Source organism: Staurois parvus, unplaced genomic scaffold (assembly GCF_062004578.1).
Source record: "Staurois parvus isolate SC_StPar_1 unplaced genomic scaffold, SC_StPar_1.0 ptg000154l, whole genome shotgun sequence".
NCBI lineage: Eukaryota > Metazoa > Chordata > Amphibia > Anura > Ranidae > Staurois > Staurois parvus.
Window position 1 is genome coordinate 17094190 of NW_028317950.1, and position 22663 is coordinate 17116852.

Consider the following 22663-nt stretch of genomic DNA (forward strand, 5'->3'; position numbering starts at 1 on the left):
ACAAGGTTGTAGTTGTATAATTTTCTCACATTGAGTTATCACCAAAAGTTTTCTTAAGCTCAGCAATAAGCCTGATTTTCTGAGCACGGTACGGGGTAATAATGCCAATATTTCGGAAGCAGAACTCTTTTTTCTTGCTCTTAATAAGCTTTATTAGGGCCACCACCATTTGGATTTCCGATAGGTTGGAGAAGGACCTGTCCAAAAAAAAATAAAGTGTGAGCTTTAAAAGAAAAACAAATAACCTACAGAAGTCTAACTGACAAATCTGGAAATACAGCTGCATAATGAAATGATTAAAACCACAGTCATACCGCAAAACTCAGCTTTAAGGAACAATCTTCCCATCCACCCCCCATTCCGCTGTCTTTGGTAGAAGATAGACAGCATGTCTCTTCTGTCAAAAATAATCTTAGTTTTTTTTCAGCTATGTACACTGCTGGCTCATTCCCAGAATCAGCAGAATGCAAACAATTGAGTTCAGGCGAAATTTCGCATGCACATAAATTACATCAACACTAGCTGCAGTGAGAAGACACCAAACGAGGAAGAATACCAACAGAAGGTGGCAGCAGTGGACAAAACAATACTGGGGAGCACAAACCTTTTATTTCTGGAGGAGGGTATACAAGGGGGTAAGCAGTGCCGTCTTAATAGCATCATGGGCCTCTGGGCAAAGTAATGAATTTGGGCCCCTAGCAGTTATATGGTATCCTGCAGTATGTGTAGCATGCCATGGCAAACAGTGTGCGTGGCTAAAATATGCCATATATTGGGTGAGACTTTTATGTCTGATTAGAAATTGTTGTCTAATTTTTTACAATTTAATTATCTTTTTGAAATATTGTAAAAACATTTTAAATTTTCTTCACAATGTTGTTGAGGGGTCTTTGGTGAGATATCATTCCCCAGATCTTTTTTGCATCCTCAGCTGCACTGCAGATGAACAGGAGACAGAGGCTCCTGTTCATTCATAAACCGAAGCATAGTAAACAGTTTACTATACTTCAGTTATGAATGGACATTGTGAGTGGTTGGTACCTAAATAAAACAAACAATCTATTGGCCCCTTCCCCTGCTCTTTATCCTAAACATCCCCCTATGTGCCTAGAGCTGCAGGTGGGAGAGGAAAGGAAGGAAGGCAGGAGCACTGTGGGAAAGGGGGGGGGTATAGCAGAGAGGAATCTGATTGTGGGGAGGAGGGGGAGATCAGTGCGGAGCATAGGGGAGATTACTGGAATCTTTTGTTGCTCTCCCTATAACAGCTGACAGCCAGTAGGAGGGTGGAGGAGATGCTGGCTTTCCGCTGCTGCAGTGAGAGCCGCACAGATCGATTCCAGTTATTTCCCCCACCAGCCTGTGGATCACCAATCTGTCCACTTGCAATTCCCTCTGTTGGGGGAGGGGGGAACTGCAAGAGCCCTCATGAACCCGGGGCCCCAGGGCACTGCTCAAGGTTGTCTATTCGATAAGACGGCCCTGGGGTAAGCCAATGCAAATGCATCAACATGCTTTGCCTTTACTTCCAGTTTAAGCAAAATTTTCACACCATAAGCTCTGCATTGAGTCATCTGTTTTACTTACCACAACTGACTTATACTTACCTTGCCAGCGCTCCTTCCTCCATTACAGCCAGTCACACTATTCAACATTTTTGGGTCCGAGCTGCATGTGGCTTCCCCTGACAGTGCTAAAGCCTAGCAGCAAATTGCTAGTCCTGAGCGCTGTCCTATGATAGGAAAATGTCATCACTTGTCACCGACACCAGTCCTTTTGTGCCAGTTTTGTAGGCCAATGTCTAGGGAAGCAACATCAGATGTGTGGTTGAAATTTTTTTTTACTTTTTTAGAATATCCAAACAAAATATTTTGGCAGACTCTGCTGTGCCACTATTTATGCAGTATTATTTTTGATACTTACTCCTTCTCTTTCATTTCTAAACCATCAGAAACATCAAATACCATGTAAGGTTGGAATGGCCAGTCTGAGGAGCACCGGACTTCCTCTATTGCCCTGTAGATGAAAAAATGTGTGAGGATTTTGGTTGGCCTTTTGTTCAGCCTACTGTAATAAAATAAAAATTCTAAAAAGCCAATCCTACCTATCAGTTTTCAGCATAGAGTTGTAAAAGTGTTTGGAGGGAAAGAGGCAAATATCAGGGTGCATACGGTATTGTATTGTCAGACGCATGATTGGAGTATTGGTGCCAGAGGCTTCTAGGATTTGGCAGAGCCGAGACATCAAAGATTGCCCATAACCTAGTTCCTCTGCTTTCTAAAATGAGATGGGGAAAAAAAAAACAAAAAAACACACATCCTGATTAATGGCTATTTTTAAGAGCAATATTGTGCACCTTTATTCAAGATATAGTATTTGAACAGCTGAACACCAAGAATAAAAACAAAGCACACCAAGATTCAAGTAGGAATACATATGCGACTTGTATTTAGACATTACTTATCCTGTAGTCCAGCTTTAGGCTGCTCTTACACCGATCCATTTTTCTTCCACGTATTCCTATGGAACTCTTCACATCTGTTGCGTTTTTCAAAGTCCTGCTTGCTGCATTTTTGGTGCAGGTTTGGTGCAGTGAAAAAAAGTGCACTTTCCCATTGAAATAAACGGAAACCGCGCAAAACACATGAAAATATGCACATGCATTGAGTTTGAGTCACGTCCTTTAACCACTTCCAGACCGGACACTTTTACCCCCTTCCTGACCAGGGCAATTTTCAGCTTTTAGCGCTATCACACTTTGAATGACAATTGCGCGGTCATGCAACACTGTACCCAAATGAATTTTATACCATTTTTTTAGATAGATAAAGCTTTATTTTGGTGGTATTTATTCACCACTGGGATTTGTATTTTTTTTGCTATGTAAATGAAATGTCCAAAAAATTTTTAAAAAAGTGTTTTTTTTATAAAATTTTGCAAATAAATAATATTTCATCATAAATCTTAGCCAAAATTTATTCCGTTATCTTTTTAGTAAAAAAAAAAAAATCCAAATTAGTTTATAAGCAAAAATTATAATTTTTAAACATTTTTGTTTACATTTTTATTTTTTTATATTATTTTTTTTTTTTTTTTTACATACTGTCACCCTAGCAGTACAGTGTCACCATGGTGACACTGTACTACTTGTGAGGGGTGATAAAGATTTTTTTTTTTTTTTTACACTGATTGCTTTTACACCCATATAGGATGTAAAAGCAATCATTTCTCTTTCTCTCTGTGTGCATTCCTGCACTCATTGAGAAATACAGAGTGAGCTGTGATTGGTCACAGCTTGTCACATGGTACAAGGTTTTTGTGAATAGCCTTGTACCATGTGACCTCTGTGATCATTCACAGATTTCACACATAGTAAGCAATGATGTCAGAAGTGACATCTTGCTTACTACTTTGCATGTGATCACTGATTGGCCAATCAGTGATCACATGATCGGGACCTCGTACAGAGGTCCCTTCCGATGATCGGTGTTTCACTGTGTCCGGAGGACACAGCGGGTACCGGATCGCGGGGCTGCGCGCTCCCAGGGAGCGCGCACAAGCAGGGTGCGGGGAGGCTGTTTATAGACGGCCACCCGACCCTGCAGTGCCACCGTCCGGCCGTTTATATACAACGGCCGGTCGGGAAGTGGTTAAAAAACGCATCACAAACGTGGTAAAAATGCAGTAAACTTGCATATGCGTTTTTGCTGCAGAACAGAGTGAAAGTAGCCTTAAGCAACTCTTTCAACCAAAACATGGCTGCCTTGGGAGCCACAGAAGCAAGGCCTCTTTACAGTGTATGGGTTAATATAGCTACTTTTGGGCGCCCGTCCTGAGAAGTTTAAATGTATCAATTCTTAGATGTGGTAGCTACATTGGTTTTCTTTTTTTTTTCCTTTATTTTTACTGGTGATCCAGCCAATGCATGTGTTCTTTGTCTAGACCAGGGGTCTCAAACTACGGCCCACTGAGGCCATTTATCCGGCCCGCCGGCAGGGGCATATTTTCTGCGAGGAAGGCACAATAAGTACAGGGGCGGGCAGGGGGCTGCTGTATCTTACCTGGCTCCGGTTCCAGTCCCACGACGATCCAGTCCAGGAAGCGCTGCTCCTTCATTCACTCCGGCCACTCCCTCACTCCTGCCTACTGGGCACTTATACCCCCTTCCTACCCAGGCCAATTTTCAGCTTTCAGCGCTGTCTCACTTTGAATGACAATTGCACGGTCATGAACACTGTACCCATATGAAATTTATATCATTTTTTTCACACAAATCAAGCTTTCTTTTGGTGGTATTTAATCGCCACTGGGTATTTTATTTTTTTGCGCTATAAACAAAAAATAAGCAAAACATTTGGAGAAAAAAAAAAAGATTCTTTGTTTCGATTATAAAGTTTTGCAAAAAGGTAATTTTTCTCCTTCACTGATGTGCGTTGATGAGGCTGCACAGATAGGCAGCATGATGAGCTGGCACTGATGATGCTGCACTGCTGGGTGGCACTGCTGGGCACAGATCATCAGGGGACGGATCACTTCACTGACAATTGTTGGTTATCGACAGTACTTTCCTCATGCTGTAAAAGTGCAAGGAAAGTGCAGCAGATAACCAGCAACTGTATTTACCCGGTGATCTGCACAAAGCTGATCACGTGGTAAAAGGCCGTTCTGATTGGCCGTTTACCGTATTACGTGATCAGCTGTGTCCTTAGGACACAGCGATCACTGGTGGCGCGCCGCTGGGGGCATGTTCTGGAATTACGTCCATGGACGTCGTCCCAGAACTAGACAACCGCGCTGTAGCAGTCTTTCAGCTATCGAAAGAGCAGGGCCCTCGAACCCCTTGTATATTGTTTTGTTTCTGTCTTGTCTCATGTTCTGTCCCCCTTGCTATTGTACAGCGCTGAGCAAACCCTTTGGCGCTATATAAATACTATATAATAATAATATTAATAATAATATAGCTCGGTAGGGAAGAAGTTAATCTGTTATAGTAGGTTGAAAAAGAAGCAACGGGAGAATTGAGACAAACTATTTACCACTGACAGGGGTGTATACAACGATCAGCTTTTATCAATTTGTGTAAAGCTTTTATTATAATTTATTATTATTATAATATTTTATTATTAACCACTTGCCGCCCTGCCACTGCATATATACGTGTGCAGGGCGGCACTGGGGCGCAAAAGCACGTTTTAAATTGGGCTCCGCGCTCCCGACGTTTTCGCCGGCAGGGGGGGCGCGCACGCGCTCCCGCCGACCCGCGGGTGACACCATTTGATCCCGGAGGGATCAATCATTCGATTTCAGCCAGTGATGTCTGGCTGAAATCAGATGATCGGTCCCTGTTCTATCCTGTCCTGTGTTGACATTTACACAGGACAGGATATGATGTCATTCTTCTCTGCCTGGACACATTCCGTTCCAGACAGAGAAGAAGACATACAAACAGTGAGTAAAACAGCACATACCCACAGTTAGAACACTCTAGGACACATTTAACCCCCTGATCGCCCCCCCCCCCCCAGTTAACCCCTTGACTGCCCTGTCACCAGTGTCACTGATCAGTGAACCGATTTTTTACTGATCACTGTATCAGTGTCACTGGCGACTTACGATAGTGTTAGAGCCCCTCCCAGATAGCGCCAGTTTGCCCGCTAGTACACCAGTAATCCCATTTAACCCCTTAATCTCCCCCCCCCAGTTAACCCCTTCACTGCCCTGTCACCAGTGTCACTGATCAGTGAACAGATTTTTACTGATCACTGTATTAGTGTCACTGGTTACTTCCGATAGTGTTAGCGCCCCTCCCAGATAGCGCCAGTTTGCCCGCTAATGCACGGGATTTTTTTTTACCAAAAACATGTAGCAGAATACATTTTGGCTTAAATTTCTGACTAACTTTGAGTTTACGATATAATTTTTATAGCTGAAAGTAGAAAATGTTTTTTTTCCAAAATGTTCGTTTTTTTTGTTTATAGCGCAAAAAATAAAAAAGCGCACAGGTGATCAAATACCACCAAAAGAAAGCTCTATTTGTGTGAAAAAAAGGACGTAAATTTTGTTTGGGTACAGCATTGCATGACCGCGAAATTATCATTTGAATTAGTGCAGCGCTGTATAGCAAAAAAAGGTATAAATTACAGTATCTATACCATAGTTTGTAGATGCTATAACTTCCACACAAAGCAATCAATATACACTTATTGGGATTTTTTTTACCAAAAACATGTAGCAGAATACATTTTGGCTTAAATTTATGACTAACTTTGAGTTTACGATATATTTTTTATAGCTGAAAGTAGAAAATATTGTTTTTTTTCAAAATTTTTGTGTTTTTTTTGTTTATAGCGCAAAAAATAAAAAGCGCACAGGTGATCAAATACCACCAAAAGAAAGCTCTATTTGTGTGAAAACAAAAACGTAAATTTCGTTTGGGTACAGCATTGCATGACCGCGCAATTATCATTTGAATTAGTGCAGCGCCAAACAGCAAAAAAAGGCCTGGTCATTAAGGGTGGTAAATCCTCAGGAGCTCAAGTGGTTAAAGGAAAGCAAAATCTTCAAACATTTTTCAGTTTATATAGTGAATGTTTGAGTTTGTAGAGAAGAACACAAAACACTGCTATTTTTTTTTAACATTCACTAATATTGAATGTCTAATATTCACTTTTCTTCAATTTTTTTTTTTTTTAGAGGAAAAACACAAATTTGATATATTTTTCTTCATGTTTTGATTTGGAATAGAATGTGTTGTGTTCCTAATGCATTTGTGTGTATGGAAATAAAAGCTATTAGAAGGATTTTGAGCTTTATTCACTTTTTTCAACACACTGCTATTATTTTGAACACATCTGTATATAGAGGACTCTGTCTGTATGTATGCTCTGCTTCTGTTTATGGCTTTGGTTTCAATAAACAATGTGTTGAAAAAAAAAAAAGGAAGGAAAAAAAAAAAAAAGAGGGGGAAAAAAATTTAATATATATCTATATAAGAATTAACTAGTTCATTGATGTCTTGTAAACATAATCCTAATCTATTAATGAAAAACGGCAGTAAAAGATCATTTAGGCCATAGGGCAGCAATGTGCAAACTACGCTAGGCTCCTCTCACAGTCCGCCCTGAAGACCGGTGTAGCATGAAAATCTGTCTCCTATGAGGATCTGTCCCCCTCGACGTATCTGCGCATGTGCCGGAGATCGCCGATCGGCTGCTAATGCCTGAAACTGGCACATGCGCAGATACGTCGAGGGGGACAGATCCTCATAGGAGACAGATTTTCATGCTACACCGGTACGGCGCGGGAACACGGCGAGAGGAACGCGCGGAGCAAAGGTAAGTGAATTGACACAGGGGGGACTTGGGGACTTAATATGGGGGATGAATTAATATGGGGGATGAATTACTATAGGGGGGATGAATTACTATGCTTACTATGGGGGTATATTACTATACTTACTATGGATGACACATACACATCATTCATCTACTCTTGGTCTGGCCCCCGGGTCCAATATATGAACCCATTGCGGCCCTCAAGCCAAAAAGTTTGCCCACCCCTGCCATAGGGTGTGTAAAACTGGAGCAGGACACCTTTGTTTAAACAATATATAAAATTATTATGTAAAATTATTGGATCCAACAAAGTCTAAACATCGCCCAACAGGACCCCAAAAAACTGCTAATTGCCCTAGAAATCCCAATGAAACCAAAGGAAGAAAGACAAAAAATAAGGCCAGCGATAGATTGTACTATATGGACAGCAATGATCATGTGCTGCTACATAATCTCCTTGGGCGTAGAGGTAGAATATAACAAGTCACAAACGCACTTGAAAATTGAGGTTTAGCAATAGATTAATTGTGTCAATATGCCCCGAATAAGTTAACAGTGCCATTCAATAATGGGAAGAATGAGTCTTTTAATAAATGCTTAAAATACAAAAAAGTCACAAATTATATGGAACAAATAATGATTTAGTAGTAAAACTGCCAATGGTAACACAGGCTGATAAAAGGCAAAGAACAGTCTCAACGTAGATGGCTGAGTCCCCAGATGGAGTATGGACGCCAATATTGTAACTGAGAAGGGTTGCAGATGGATTAACCATAACAGAAAGGACCGTTACTAAAAGACCGGTAACAAAAGGCAGTGGGGGATCATAAGCTATGTCGCTCTGGTAGCAGTTCTATGTTGAACTGAGGCCGCAAGCAGGAATCAACCAAAAAGTAAACTAGCGAAGTAAGATTTCCCTATAAGGAAGAAAAAGTACATCAACTTACAACACTAGCAAAAAAAAAAAAATTTTAAAAGTGGACTTATGTGGAGTATAGGAAAGGCACCAAAGGGGTGTGCTATCAAAAGCTTGCCAATATCCAAACACCTGAAGGTGTGAGCCTATAACCTGAGGCCTATGAGTACACAGTCTGTGCCATGTACTGTGCGCTTAAGATATCTCTTTACCTGCAATAAATATGTTGCAATTTCGCAAAACATCAATTACTATGGACAACAGTACACCAAAAATCAGCTTGGGCATTTGTGTTCAGATTTCACACAAAAAACTGATGAGGAACAGAAATTAAGATTGATTGCCAGCAAACCTTTACAGTGAGTCTATTAGTTTATCTCTTTTATTACGAACACACATGAATTAATGAATATATCCAGGAAATGATCCTGATGTCTGGTTTGTAAGAAGTATAACCTAAAATAAAACACCACAGGTCCATCAATCACAGACCAACTGTTTCTACTAATTGTGAAAAACAAAAATTAAAAATCCATTAGACATACTCATACATTGCATTCAAATTGTCAAAGCTGTTAGATGGACAAGCTTACCATTGATATAACAGTTGGTGGAAGTTGTTCTGGGTCTCCCACTAACACCAATTTACAACATCGGTGGAGAAGCGGAATGAGGGTCTCCACTTCACATGACTGCCCTGCCTAAAAATAGAAGCATAAAGGGTGTAGGTATCTCTTCTCCAATAAGATAGTAAATATGAAAAGAAAAATCTTAGCTCAAGATCCTGACCTCATCCACAATGACACAACTGAATGGCTCCTGTCCAAGCTGCCTGAAGGCTGATTCCAGCAGGATGCCACCACTCGCGCTCAGTGTGCAGCAAATGACATGAGACTCCAGAATGATATTCCGTTGAACTTCCTGAGGTCGTCTACGCTGCTGCAAATAAAAATGAAATCAGACATTATCAAACATTTCAAAGGTAGCTCCAATTTTTCAAAAAGGTGAGAGAAAAAGCAGTTCTCTAGAAAAGAGATGTAGGCCTAGACTCAGGGCTGTAGGGGTGTGGCATTAGAAATGGCATGCATTATGTAAATATTATTGTGACACCTCGACTATTACCCAGATTATCTTTAGGCTATCTTTAGTGTTGAAATACAAAAGTTTAAACTTTTGATCAGCCAATTTTATAATTCTTTTTCCTTTTCAGATAGCACTGCCAGATTCTGACCTCATTCTTCTACTCCAGTTTAAGCACTAGAGCTTGGTTAAGGACAGCTCCAACCTGTAATAGTAACAGCGCAAAAACACTGATGAGCTCATCCCTGTACTTCCCCACTTTTAGCAGCTGGCTACCTGTGTACTGTGCAATGTGCAACAGTGCTGCACCTTTCTCTTCCAGCCTGAATCATGCTAAACAGGGTAGTCCAGCCTCAGCTCACATATATGTGAACTGGATGAGTTTTGAACCACATGGCTTTTCTATGGAGCCTGTTCAAATATTTGCTGGACGGCCACAGTGCAATTTCAAAAAGAGTCCAGCACAATTTTCAGCCATATTCAGATGCAATTTCTAGTGTTATACACTTTCACACGCACGTGAACTTTAAAGGCATTCCAGTCTTAGTCGGTAGGTTCAATACGGAGTTGGTCCACCCTTTGCAGCGATAACAACTTCATCTCTCCTGAGAAGGCTGTCCACAATGTTTAGGAGTGTGTCTATGGGAATCTCTGACCATTCTTCCAGAAGCGCATTTGTGAGGTCAGGCACTGATGTTGGATGAGAAGGCCTGGCTCGCAGTCTCCACTCTTATTCTTTCCAAAGGTTTTCTATTGGGTTGAAGTCAGGACTCTGTGCAGGCCAGTCAAGTTCCTCCACCCCAAACGCACTCATCCATGTCTTTATGGACCTTGCTTTGTTCACTGGTTCGCAGTCATGTTGGAACAGAAAGGGGCCATCCCCATACTGTTCCCACAAAGTGGGAAGCATAAAATTGTCCAAAATGTCTTGGCATGCTGATGCATTAAGGAGTTCCCTTTACTGAAACTAAGGGGCCAAGCCAAACCCCTGAAAAACAACCTCACACCATAATCCCCCCCCCAAAGTTTACACTTGGCACAATGCAGTCAGGCAACCGCAAACTCAGACACATCCATCGGATTGCTAGATAAAGACGCGCTTTTGGTCACTCCAGAGAACACGTCTCCACTGCTCTAGAGTCCAGTAGCAGCGTGCTTTATACCACTGCATCCATCGCTTTTCATTGCACTTGGTGATGTAAGGCTTAGATGCAGCTGCTCGGTCATGGAAACCCATTCCATGAAGCTCTCTACCCACTGTTATTCTACTAATTTGAAGGCCACACGAAGTTTGGAGGTCTTTAGCTATTGACTCTGCAGACAGTTGGTGACTTCTGCGCACAGTACGCTTCAGCATTCGCTGACCCCACTCTGTCATTTTACTTCATGGCTGAATTGCTGTTGTTCCCAGTTGCTTCTACTGTGTTGGAATACCACTAACAGTTGATCATTGAATATTTAGTAGCAAGAAAATTTCACAGATGGACTTATTGAACAGGTGGCAACCTATCATGGTACCATGCTTGAATTCACAGAGCTCCTGAGAGCGATCCATTCTTTCACAAATGTTTGTAGAAGCAGTCTGCATGCCTAGGTGCTTGATTTTATACACCTGTGGCCATGGAGGTTGATTGGAACACCTGAATTCAATGATTTGGAGGCCTGGCCCAACACTTTTGGCAATAAGAGTTCAGGCTACGTTACTGTTTAAAAATACATTTAAGATTTTTTCATATACAATACATACCTGGATAATGTACATAATTTCAAACTACCTCAACTTCTATTTGTTAGCTGAGGGCAGTAGATTATGAAGCAACGTCTCTCAGTTATATGCATAGATATATGTGTCCTTTTATCATGCAGCGGTAAATGACCGCTGCTCAGTTCTCTGGCATTCTCAGAGAGTTCTCCTCTGAATGCCTGTTCATGAAGCGTTGTACATCGCTTCTCCTGAGGAGTGAAGCAATCTACAAATGCTTTGAACACTAGAAAACAGCTGCTGTTACTGTATTCTCGCGAGATTACAGTAAGAGATCAGTCAAACACACAGTTTACTAAGTGGTAAATTACAGCTGCTTCTTTTGCTGCTCCCACGATTCTCCACCTTTATGTTGGAGAATCTGGAGGTAGAATTTTCACACAGATTGCCAGTGAAGGGCTGCCATCGCTCCTTCATACACTGGCCGTCTGCTTCCTAAACAACTAAATGACCTGAGATCAGCAACGATCCTCAGGATCGCCGCTGATCTCAGTTGCATAAAAGTATACCATAGTTGGTAAGGTTAAATAAAGACACCAGTTTATCCAGTTCAACCTGAGTGGGTGTGTGTGTCACTACCATTTCCCAGTTCCTTGTATATTGAACTCCCTAGGATGTTCATTTAAAAGTGTTTTTTTTTTTTTTTTTTTTTTATTAACCACTTCCCTATCGCCCTATAGCAGAACTACTGCTACAGGGTGACAGGGCTGCACAAATTACATAGTTAGTCTGGCTGAAAAAAAAGACAAAACCCCATCCAGTTCAACCATATATATATAAAAAAAAAAAAAAAACGTTATCCTACACCCACAGTTGATCCAGAGGAAGGAAAAAAAAAAAAAAAACAGCAAAGCATGATCCAATTTGCTCCTGAAAGGGAAAAAATTCCTTTACAATCACTTTAAGTTGGTTATTTCTTAAGTGGGCCATAGATGGTTTGAAACTCGTAGGTTCATCAGGGATCAACTTTGGTACATCAATGGTTCGACTTGGGTACAACTAGCATGTCGGAGTTTTAGGATGCAATTACTGCCAGTGACTATAGCCACCAGCAATAACCAGCTAAATATAAGTAATTCTGCATCTCCGGGTAGGGGGCGCGTGCGCGCCGCCGTCCCCGCCATTGACGGCTACAGACGTCGATCACTGAGTCCCGGCCAGAGATTTCCCACCAGCACGCCGAACACAGGTCTCTCTCCTGCCAGTAGTAACATGCTGCTGTGTATTTCTCTGATCAGTGTCATTAGTACAGTATCAGTGCTTTTTATTAGAAATGATCCCAGTATTGGTGTCATTGGGATGTCAGTGGCAGTTAGTTCCCCCCAGTGTCAGAATGGAGCCGCAGTCCCGCTATAAGTAGCTGATCGCCGCCATTACAAGTATACAATTAAAATAAAAAAAAATTCCAGTATACACCATTTGTAGACACTAACTCATGTAAACCAATTCATTTACATGTATTGGGATTTTTTTTTTCTTTTAGCAAAAACAGATGTTTTATAACAAAAAAGTAAAAAATTGTTTTTTTTTTCAAAATTGTTGATCTTTTTTGGTTTATAGCGCAAAGAAAAAAAACCCGCACAGGTGATCCAATACCACCGAAAGAAAGCTCTATTTGTGGGGAAAACTGACATAAATTTTATTTATGTACAGCAGTGCATGACCGTGCAATTGTCAGTTAAAGTAACGCAGCGCCGTATAGCAAAAAATGGCCTGGTCAGGAAGGGTGTAAATCCTCTGGAGGGCAAGTGGTTAAGGATACTCTCTGCCAACAGTGGAATGGAGTTCCACATCCTTACATCTCGGACAGTAAAGAACGACTTACACAGTTTAAAGATTAAACTGCTTCTCATCCAACTTCACTGAGTGGACACCTGTCTTCTTAAACGATCTGATTGAATAGTTTTCTCCCTATGACAGAATCATCAATCTTAGCTCCTCTTAAGCGTCCCTTCCCCAGGGAGAATAAGCTCCCTTGTAGTTGTCCTTCATAACTAAGGTACTCCAGCCAAGGTCCTCCAGCCCTCTTATTAGATTTGTTGCCCTTCTCTGGACTCTCTCCATCCCCAGCACATCCTTCCGGATGACTGGTGCTCAAAACTAGACAGCATAATCAAGATGTAGCTGAACGAGAGTATTATGAAGTGGCAGAATTTTAGAATGATCTCTTGAGTAGATACCCTTTTTAATGCTAATAGTCTGCTATCTTTGCTTGCTGCAGCTTGGCAATGCATGCTATTGCCAAGCCTGTGATTTGCTAGAAACCCCAGATCCTCGATTCCCCCAGAGGTTCTCCCCCTAGCAAATAACTTACTTTACCTCCCAGGTGCAATACATTTTCAAATATTAAACCTAATTTGCCATGTAGTTGCCTACCCGTTTTATCAAGGTCTTCTTGCAAAGTTTCTACATCCTTCTGTGAAGGCATCACCCTACTTAGCTTTCTATTGTCTGCAAACACTGAGACTGAACTATTTATACCAATCTCTATATCAATTATTAACAAATTAAACAGAACTAGAACAAAAACAGAACCCACTTACAACTTCAGACTATTCACAATATAGGCTATTTATTACTACCCTCTGAACATGCTCCTGTAACTAGTTTTCTATCCAGGTACATACACTATCATCAATGGCAACAGACCTCAATTTGTAAATTAAGCATTTATTAGGAACTTCTCAAATGGAAAGTGGAAATCCCCACACACCATGTCCACAGGCCTTCCTCTATTCAGATTACAGCTCCCTATATCATAGAATGTTAACAGGTTGGTCTGGCAAGAACAATCCTTCATAAATCCATGCTGGTTTTTACTATGATACTATTTTCAGAAGCAAATACTTGGATATGGTCTCTTATCATCCCCTCCAATACTTTACATGCTATTGAAATTAGGCTGACTAGTCTGTAGTTCCCAGGTACAGTTAGGTCCATATATATTTGGACACAGGCAAAACTTAGTTTTTTTCAGGTATTTACCAAAACATATTCAAGCTATAATTACATAATGGATATGGGCTGAAAGTGCACACCCATGTACATCCAAATTGAAGGAAGAGTTTAGGAATTCAGCTCTTGAGAAGCCACCCCCCCTTTTTCAAGGGATCAAAAGTAATTGGACAAATGAATTAAAAGCTGTTTCATGGCCAGGTGTGGGCTACTCCATTATTTCTTCATCAATTAAGCAGGTGAAAAGGTCTGGAGTTGATTCCAAGTGTGGTATTTGCATATGGAATCTATTGCTGTGAACCTACATCATGAGTTCAAAGGAGCTGTCCATGCAAGTGAAACGGACCATTGTAAGGCTTCAAAAACAAAACAAATCCATCTGAGAGATAGCAGCAACATTAGGAGTGGACAAATCAAAAGTTTGGTACATTCTGAGGAAAGAAGAACGCATTGGTGAGCTCAGCAACATAAAAAGGCATGACGTCCATAGAAGACAACAGTGGTGGATGATCGCAGGATCCTGTCTATGGTAAAGAAAAACCCATTCACAACATCCAGACAAGTGAAGGACACTCTCCAGGAGGTGGGTGTATCATTGTCAAAAGTCTCCAATCAAGAGAAAAGACTTCACGAGAGCAAATACAGAGGGTTCACCACAAGGTGCAAACCATTCATAAGCCTGAAGAATAGAAAAGCCAGATTAGATTTTGCCAAAAAACATCTAAAAAAGCCAAACCAGTTCTGAAAAAACATTCTTTGGACGGATGAAACTAAGATTAATCTATACCAGAATGACGGGAAGAAAAAAGTGTGGAGAAGGCTTGGAACAACTCACGATCCAAAGCACACGTCATCTGTAAAACATGGTGGAGGCAGTGTGATGGCATGGGCATGCATGGCTTCCAGTGGCACTGGGTCATTGGTGTTTATTGATGTGACAGAAGCAGCCGGATGAATTCTTTGGTGTTTAAACATATACTGTCAGTCCAGACTGATGCCAAATGCAGCCAAGTTGATTTTACAGCGCTTAACAGTACAGATGAACAATGATCCAATGCACACTGCAAAAGCAACCCAGGAGCTTTTGAAGGAAAAGAAGTGGAATATTCTGCAATGGCTGAGTCAATCACCTGATCTCAACCCAACTGAGCATGCATTTCACTTGCTGAAGGCAAAACTAAAGGCAGAAAGACCCTCAAACAAAGAACAACTGAAGACATCTGCAGTTAGAGCCTGGCAAAGCATCAGAAAGGAGGAAAGCCAGTCTTTGGTAATGTCCATGGGTTCCAGATTTCAGGCAGTCATTGCCAGTAAAAAATTCTCAACAAAATATAAAAAAAAATGAACATTTTATTTATGATTATATTAATTTGTTCAATTACATTTGAGTCCCTAAAAATGGAGGGACTGTGTATAAAAATGGTTGCAGTTCCTAAAATATGTACTTGGTATTTATGTTCACCTCCTTCAATTAAAGCTGAAAGTCTGCACTTCAAATCCATTTGGATTGTTTAGTTCAATTTATTCAGGTGGCATACAGAGCCAAACATATGAAAATTGTGCCCGTGTCCAAATATATACAGTGGGGATCGAAAGTTTGGGCACCCCAGCTAAACATTTGTATTAATGTGCATAAAGAAGCCAAGGAAAGATGGAAAAATCTCCAAAAGGCATCAAATTACAGATTAGACATTCTTATAATATGTCAACAAAAGTTAGATTTTATTTCCATTATTTACACTTTCAAGATAACAGAAAACAAAAATATGACATCTGCAAAAGTTTGGGCACCCTGCAGAATTTATAGCATGCACTGCCTCCTTTGCAAAGCTGAGACCTGCCAGTGTCATGGATTGTTCTCAATCATCGTCTGGGAAGACCAGGTTATGTCAATCTCAAAGGTTTTAAATGCCCAGACTTATCTCACCTTGCCCCAACAATCAGCACCATGGGTTCTTCTAAGCAGTTGTCTAGAAAACTGAAACTGACAATAGTTGACGCTCACAAAGCTGGAGAAGGCTATAAGAAGATAGCAAAGCGTTTTCAGATGTCAATATCCTCTGTTCGGAATGTAATTAAGAAATGGCAGTCATCAGGAACAGTGGAAGTTAAAGCAAGATCTGGAAGACCAAGAAAAATATCAGACAGAACAGCTCGCAGGATTGTGAGAAAAACAATTCAAAACAAATATGGTCTTCATGGAAGAGTTATCAGAAGAAAACCTCTTCTACGTCCTCACCACAAAAATCATTGTTTGAACTTTGCAAATGAACATATAGACAAGCCTGATGCATTTTGGAAACAAGTTCTGTGGACCGATGAGGTTAAAATTGAACTTTTTGGCCGGAATGAGCAAAGGTACGTTTGGAGAAGAAGGGGCACAGAATTGAATGAAAAGAACCTCTGTCCAACTGTTAAGCATGGGGTTGGATCAATCATGCTTTGGGGTTGTGTTGCAGCCAGTGGCACAGGGAACATCTCACGAGTAGAAGGAAAAATGGATTCAATAAAATTTCAGCAAATTTTGGATGGTAACTTGATGCCATCTGTGAAAAAGCTGAAGTTAAAGAGAGGATGGCTTCTACAAATGGATAATGATCCTAAACACACCTCGAAATCCACGGGGGAATAATACTAGAGGCGTAAACTGAAGGTTTTGCCATGGCCTTCACAATCTCCTGACCTCAACATAATTGAAAAGCTATGGATAGACCTTAAAAGAGCAGTGCGTGACAGACAGCCCAGAAATCTCAAAGAACTGGAAGACTTTTGTAAGGAAGAATGGGCAAAGATACCTCAAACAAGAATTGAAAGACTCTTGGCTGGCTACAAAAAGCGTTTACAAGCTGTGATACTTGCCAAAGGGGGCAGTACAAGATATTAACTCTGCAGGGTGCCCAAACTTTTGCAGACGCCATTTTTTTGTTTCCTGTTATTTTGAAAGTGTAAATGATGGAAATAAAATCTAACTTTTGTTGACATATTATAAGAATGTCTAATCTGTAATTTGATGCCTTTTGGAGATTTTTCCATCTTTCCTTGGCTTCTTTATGCACATTAATACAAATTTTTAGCTGGGGTGCCCAAAATTTCGATCCCCACTGTATATATGGACCTAACTGTATATCTTGGCCCTTTTTTGAATTTTGGTACCATATTAGCTTTTTGCAAATCAGCTCGTACAATTACCAGTTAAACACCATATAAAGATAACTAGGCTTGACAAAGCGCAACTGCGCGAAACATGTCGTCTTGGTAACCCAACGCTGGACACTGCCTTCGCTTGCCATGGTAACATCACCCGGGACGCTGACACCACGTGATTTGAAGCCAACATGAGCGGTCTCCGATCTCAGCTCCCTTCAGAGAGGACAGGCCGTCCGTTGGAGTCACGCTGTTCACTTCAGGCTGGTCAAACTTTATTATATTTGCTACTTTGTCTCACCTAATAAAGATGCACCTTCATTAAGGTGCTTGACAGAGCATTTTCCACAGCATCTATTTCTTTAGTTCTCTTCATCATGCAAATGATTAACAAGGCAGCAGTGGTGAGCTCATGATTAACTGTTCACATGTTTCCACCTGGAGTGGCCTCTCTGCGCTCATTTGTATGAGTTACCATATAAAGATAACCTCATTGAAAAAACAATTTGCAAGCTTTTTATACTAAACGTTCAAGTATTTCCTTTACTGTGATGCTAGCAACTCTAAATGATGAAGCTAGAAATGGGCAGATTTTGCGTTTTTAATCCACCTCACAAAAAAGACAAGAACATTGCATTTCTAGCAAGATCAACAAGTATATTCCACATTTTCTCAAAATGTTCTTAGCTTAAAAAAATTCTTAAAGAAAAACCTAATACAGTCACCACACCAAAGGATTGATAGCAGCAATATACAGTATTAATCATTTGTGGGTTTAGGTACACTTTAAACAGCATTTAAAAGCCAAAACCGTTTTGGACAAAGTAATGGTATCCTATTGGGGAAATTATCCAGCAGTTTTAAGTAAAGTTGTGAATTCTCATCATGTTTGGACCTGGAGAAAATGGTCACCAGACCAAAGAGAGTGATCCTCCCAAGTGAGAACATAAACAAGAAAAAAAAGTAACAAGAGTAACTTTTCTCAACTCCATTCGAATCTCCAAATATTTTGAGTTAAAATTTCCCTAAAACAGGCATCATTAACCTCCCTGGCGGTATGATTATTTCAGATTTTTGGTGCTGAAAGCGGTACCATTATTTTGCATGGAAATTTGGTGTTTTATATTGTAGGCTCGTAAGTTTTAGGAATAACTCACTGAAATCTGTCCAAACAAGAGTCTAGTAAACTTCCCGGTTAGGATAAAACTTGAAACACGAAATCATAAATTATAATTTAATAATCATAAAAAATATTATAATAATAAATTTAATTCAATAATATAATCAAACCAAAAACACTGAAATTTGAAATATAGCGCCAAGTTCGCACATCACTGAGCAAAGTCGCAAAATTGTTTTCAGTGTCTGATGACTAATTTCCCCACGAATCATTATCACTCAATTCTGCAAGTGGTTCTAATTTACTATCGCTGTTCTCTACTGGTCTAAAACCACTTTTGACCTAAAGGGACGCTTTTTGGACGCAATGGACGTTTCTCAGTTTCTAGGCAGAAAGAACAGTAAAAATACAGGCAGGGCACAGGACAAAGCACTAGGGACAAAATGTATGTGAAATGCTTTGATAAAGTAATGTTTTACTATGTGATTTTAGCGAATGTCACTTTGTCATTTTCAAATTTCCCACCATTCTGTCCCCTGTACGTCCCGGCGCTCGCAGGGGACGGAACCCAGATGACAGATGCCGGCATCCGCCGGGTTACATTGCCGGGAACACTGCAGGAGGGACATCACGGGAGCGTATGACAAGGTAAGTGATCGAGGGATCGCAGAGCAACACCGTATGGTAAGCCCGAGTGTAGCTCGGGGTTACTGCTTGTGGTACTGAAACTTTACCCTGAGCTACACTCGGGAATACCGCCAGGGAGGTTAAATGGTGGACCGCAGGCCGAACCTGGACTGAGTGACAGGTCTGTCTCTGTCCAGTCCCCAGCAGCAGTGCCATTCAGCTGCCTGTGTCTGCTCTCTTTCCCACGCCCTCTTTCCAAAGCACAGTGATTTGTTAGTGACCTGAAAGTTCTTTTGAAACAGCATCAGAAATGAAGATTTTATTATTGTTGTGTTTTATGTGCTTACCTCCTTTAACACATTGGCCACATACTGCCTCTCTCTTGTCAGTTTGGCTATTTTCTGATCCAACTCGTCACACTGTTCCAAAGAAATTATTGCAGAATCAGTATTACTAAAGAAAAAGTCCAGACAACAAGTAAAGTAAAATCAACTGTTTGCGAAGATTTAAAAAAAAAAAAAAAGATTGCATCTGTATAATCAATCTGCACTGTACTGTTCTAAAGTAAGATTGTACTCTGTAATTTAAAGACCTTTATCAAGTACTTGACAAGATCTTCAGTCACAGCCAAGTGTGGCACTTTATTTTTTATTTCAGGCTCCTGTTTTGGGAAGTTCTGGACATTGATGGAATGTATTCTAATTTCCTCACTATACAAATACAGGTGTTCTGTTTATTTATACATAAGATACCAAATTGGCAGGGTTAGCACAGACAGGAATAGCATTCGCAACTATCATCTTGGATTAAGTATTGAGTATTGCACTATGCTCTGGATTCCCGCTTTGTGCTGAAATGCAGAGCCAGACAACTGCAAAGCACTAAATAGACTGCAGGTGACCTGTTTCCCCATCCAGCTTTTTCATCTCTTACCCAGTCTGCGTCTTAATCTCACCACTCTGTAACATACACTCCCTACTTCTTACAGTTGTATCTTCTCTCCTCAAACTCTTTTATTCACCCCTCTTCTCTGCCCCCCAGTTTGTATATCACCCTCACTCTTGCCTTCACCGTATTACCGCACCCATCAACTCTTGCCAATTCTGAACCCACAAAGTAATAAAACCTCCAGGACACCGAGACATGTCCCTCCATATAAGTCATACTCCCACATTACCTCTCTCAGCCTGCTTCTCTCTGGACACATTTCTCCAAATCCTGAGCAGCCATCATTTTCCTTTGACCAAACAACAAGCTCAGCACTCTCTATCCTCTAAAATCTACCGCAATCCCCACAATCTGGTTACTATTCCTCTTCTTGCTAGAACCAACCTCCCCTTTTCCTATGCCCTTTGGAATGCTTGCTCTGTCTGTAACAAACGCACCTCTGCCCATGACCTTTTAATCACAAACTCCTTTGACCTACTTGCAATTACTGAAATCTGGCTGTACGAATTTGGCTTTCCCTCTCTGGTTGCCCTCTCCCTTGGTGGCATCCTCTGGACTTGCTCTCCCAGGCCTAGTGGATGGAAGGGAGGTGGAGTTGGAATCCTCCTATCCCCTCAAAGCACTTTTCAAGTTCTTCAGTCGCCTCCCTCTCCTCATTTGAAGCTCACTCTATTAGTCTATTCTCTTCAGTTTCTTTGAGAATTGATGTGATCTATCAGCCTCCTGGACCAGTATCAAGCTTCCTTGAAGGCTTCCTTGAAGACTTCTCTGCCTGGCTGTCGTACTTTCTTCTGAAACTCCCACAATCATTCTCTGTGACTTCAACATCCATGATAATCTTAACACTCCTGTTACTTCTAAACTTCTGAGCCTAACCTCCTCTTTTGAACTTCCTTTCCCTCTCTGTGATCAGTACCTTATTAGCTTCACTCTCTCCTTGTCTTCTTCCTTCTTTCCTTCCAACTACCTAAGTTACCCAAAGAAACCCTCACCATCTTAACTAGAGATGAGCGAAGAAATGAAAAATTCGATTCGACTGATTCGGCGAATTCGTGGACAATATTCGATTCGAGTCGAATAAATTCGCTGTGAATTTAACTTAAAAAAGGGTGTTTCTAGGCTTCAGAGAGACTTAATATTAGTGCAGAACACTGTACCTTTAATTTAAATGCCCTTGGAGTCTGCTGGGGAAGAGAAATAATACTGTCAGTCAGTATGACATGCAGATGAGTGCCGTCGATCTTAGAATCACCGCACACTTCACTCATTTGGGCAGTCACGGGGCCAAAACCAGAGTGTGGAGCCACAGTGTGGCGGTGGAGGCAGCAGCAATGGGAGGCCATACAGCACCCTATGACAAAAATGGAAACCACCAGCAGTGTGAGGAGACCTGAAAGTGGCACATGGCAGAGTGTGGCGATAGAGACAGCAGCAATGGGAGGCCGTACAGGGACCCATGACACACTCTGGACCTGGCAGCAGCATGAGGAGGCGGTACAGGGGCCCATGACAGATTACGGGCCTGGCAGCAGCATGAGGAGTCGGTACAGGGGCCCATGGCAGATTACGGGCCTGGCAGCAGCAATGGGAGGCCGTACAGGGACCCATGACACACTCTGGACCTGGCAGCAGCATGGGGAGGCGGTACAGGGGCCCATGACAGATTACGGGCCTGGCAGCAGCATGAGGAGTCGGTACGGGGGCCCAAGACACACTCTGGACCTGGCAGCAGCATGAGGAGGCGGTACAGGGGCGCATGACAGATTACGAGCCTGGCAGCAGCAACTTGGACAGGAGGACGTTCAGCTTCTGCACCGTCGGGTGCGTGCTCGCAAACTGTTGTCTCTTGGAAACGGATTCCAAGAAAGACTGCTGACGGAATCCGTGAAGATGAGTAGCAGGAGAAGGAGCATCTGAACGAGCGGAATATGCCAACAAGCGACAACAGGGGCCCATGACAGATTACGGGCCTGGCAGCAGCATGAGGAGTCGGTACGGGGGCCCATGGCAGATTACGGGCCTGGCAGCAGCTATGGGAGGCCCGTAATCTGCCAGCACCCTATGACAAAAAATGGAACCCACCAGCAGTGTGAGGAGACCTGAAAGTGGCACATGGCAGCAGAGTGTGGCGATGGAGACAGCAGCAATGGGAGGCCGTACAGGGACCCATGAGAGACTCTGGACCTGGCAGCAGCATGAGGAGGCGGTATAGGGGCCCATGGCAGATTAGGGGCCTGGCAGCAGCTATGGGAGGCCCGTAATCTGCCAGCACCCTATGACAAAAAATGGAACACACCAGCAGTGTGAGGAGACCTGAAAGTGGCACATGGCAGAGTGTGGCGATGGAGGCAGCAGCAATGGGAGGCCGTACAGGGACCCATGAGAGACTCTGGACTTGGCAGCAGCATGAGGAGGCGGTATAGGGGCCCATGGCAGATTAGGGGCCTGGCAGCAGCTATGGGAGGCCCGTAATCTGCCAGCACCCTATGACAAAAAATGGAACACACCAGCAGTGTGAGGAGACCTGAAAGTGGCACATGTTTGGGGCATGATTCATGGCGGATTTAGTCAGTTGTGTCAGGAACTGGTGGTTTGAAATCCAGACTAATCCACGCCTGATTCATTTTCACAAACGTGAGTCTCTCCACACTTTGGGTGGACAGTCGTGTCCTCCGCGGAGTTGCAATACCTCCTGCCGCACTAAACACGCGCTCCGATGCCACGCTACTGGCCGGGCATGACAGCCTTTCAAGGGCAAATTCAGCTAGTTGGGGCCAAAG

General features: G+C 42.0%; 1 protein-coding gene across 1 annotated transcript in view; it reads right to left on the reverse strand.

Moving 5' to 3' along the window:
• SETX (senataxin) overlaps positions 1–22663 on the reverse strand; it is a 256689-nt gene that overhangs the window by 25285 nt on the left and 208741 nt on the right. Inside the window, exons 17-22 of the mRNA XM_089675124.1 lie at positions 19283–19354; positions 9037–9186; positions 8841–8948; positions 2102–2274; positions 1921–2013; positions 30–197 (exon numbers count right to left, since the gene is read on the reverse strand). Of these exons, the coding sequence (XP_089531250.1) occupies positions 30–197; positions 1921–2013; positions 2102–2274; positions 8841–8948; positions 9037–9186; positions 19283–19354 (764 nt within the window). The remainder of the gene's footprint in view (positions 1–29; positions 198–1920; positions 2014–2101; positions 2275–8840; positions 8949–9036; positions 9187–19282; positions 19355–22663) is intronic.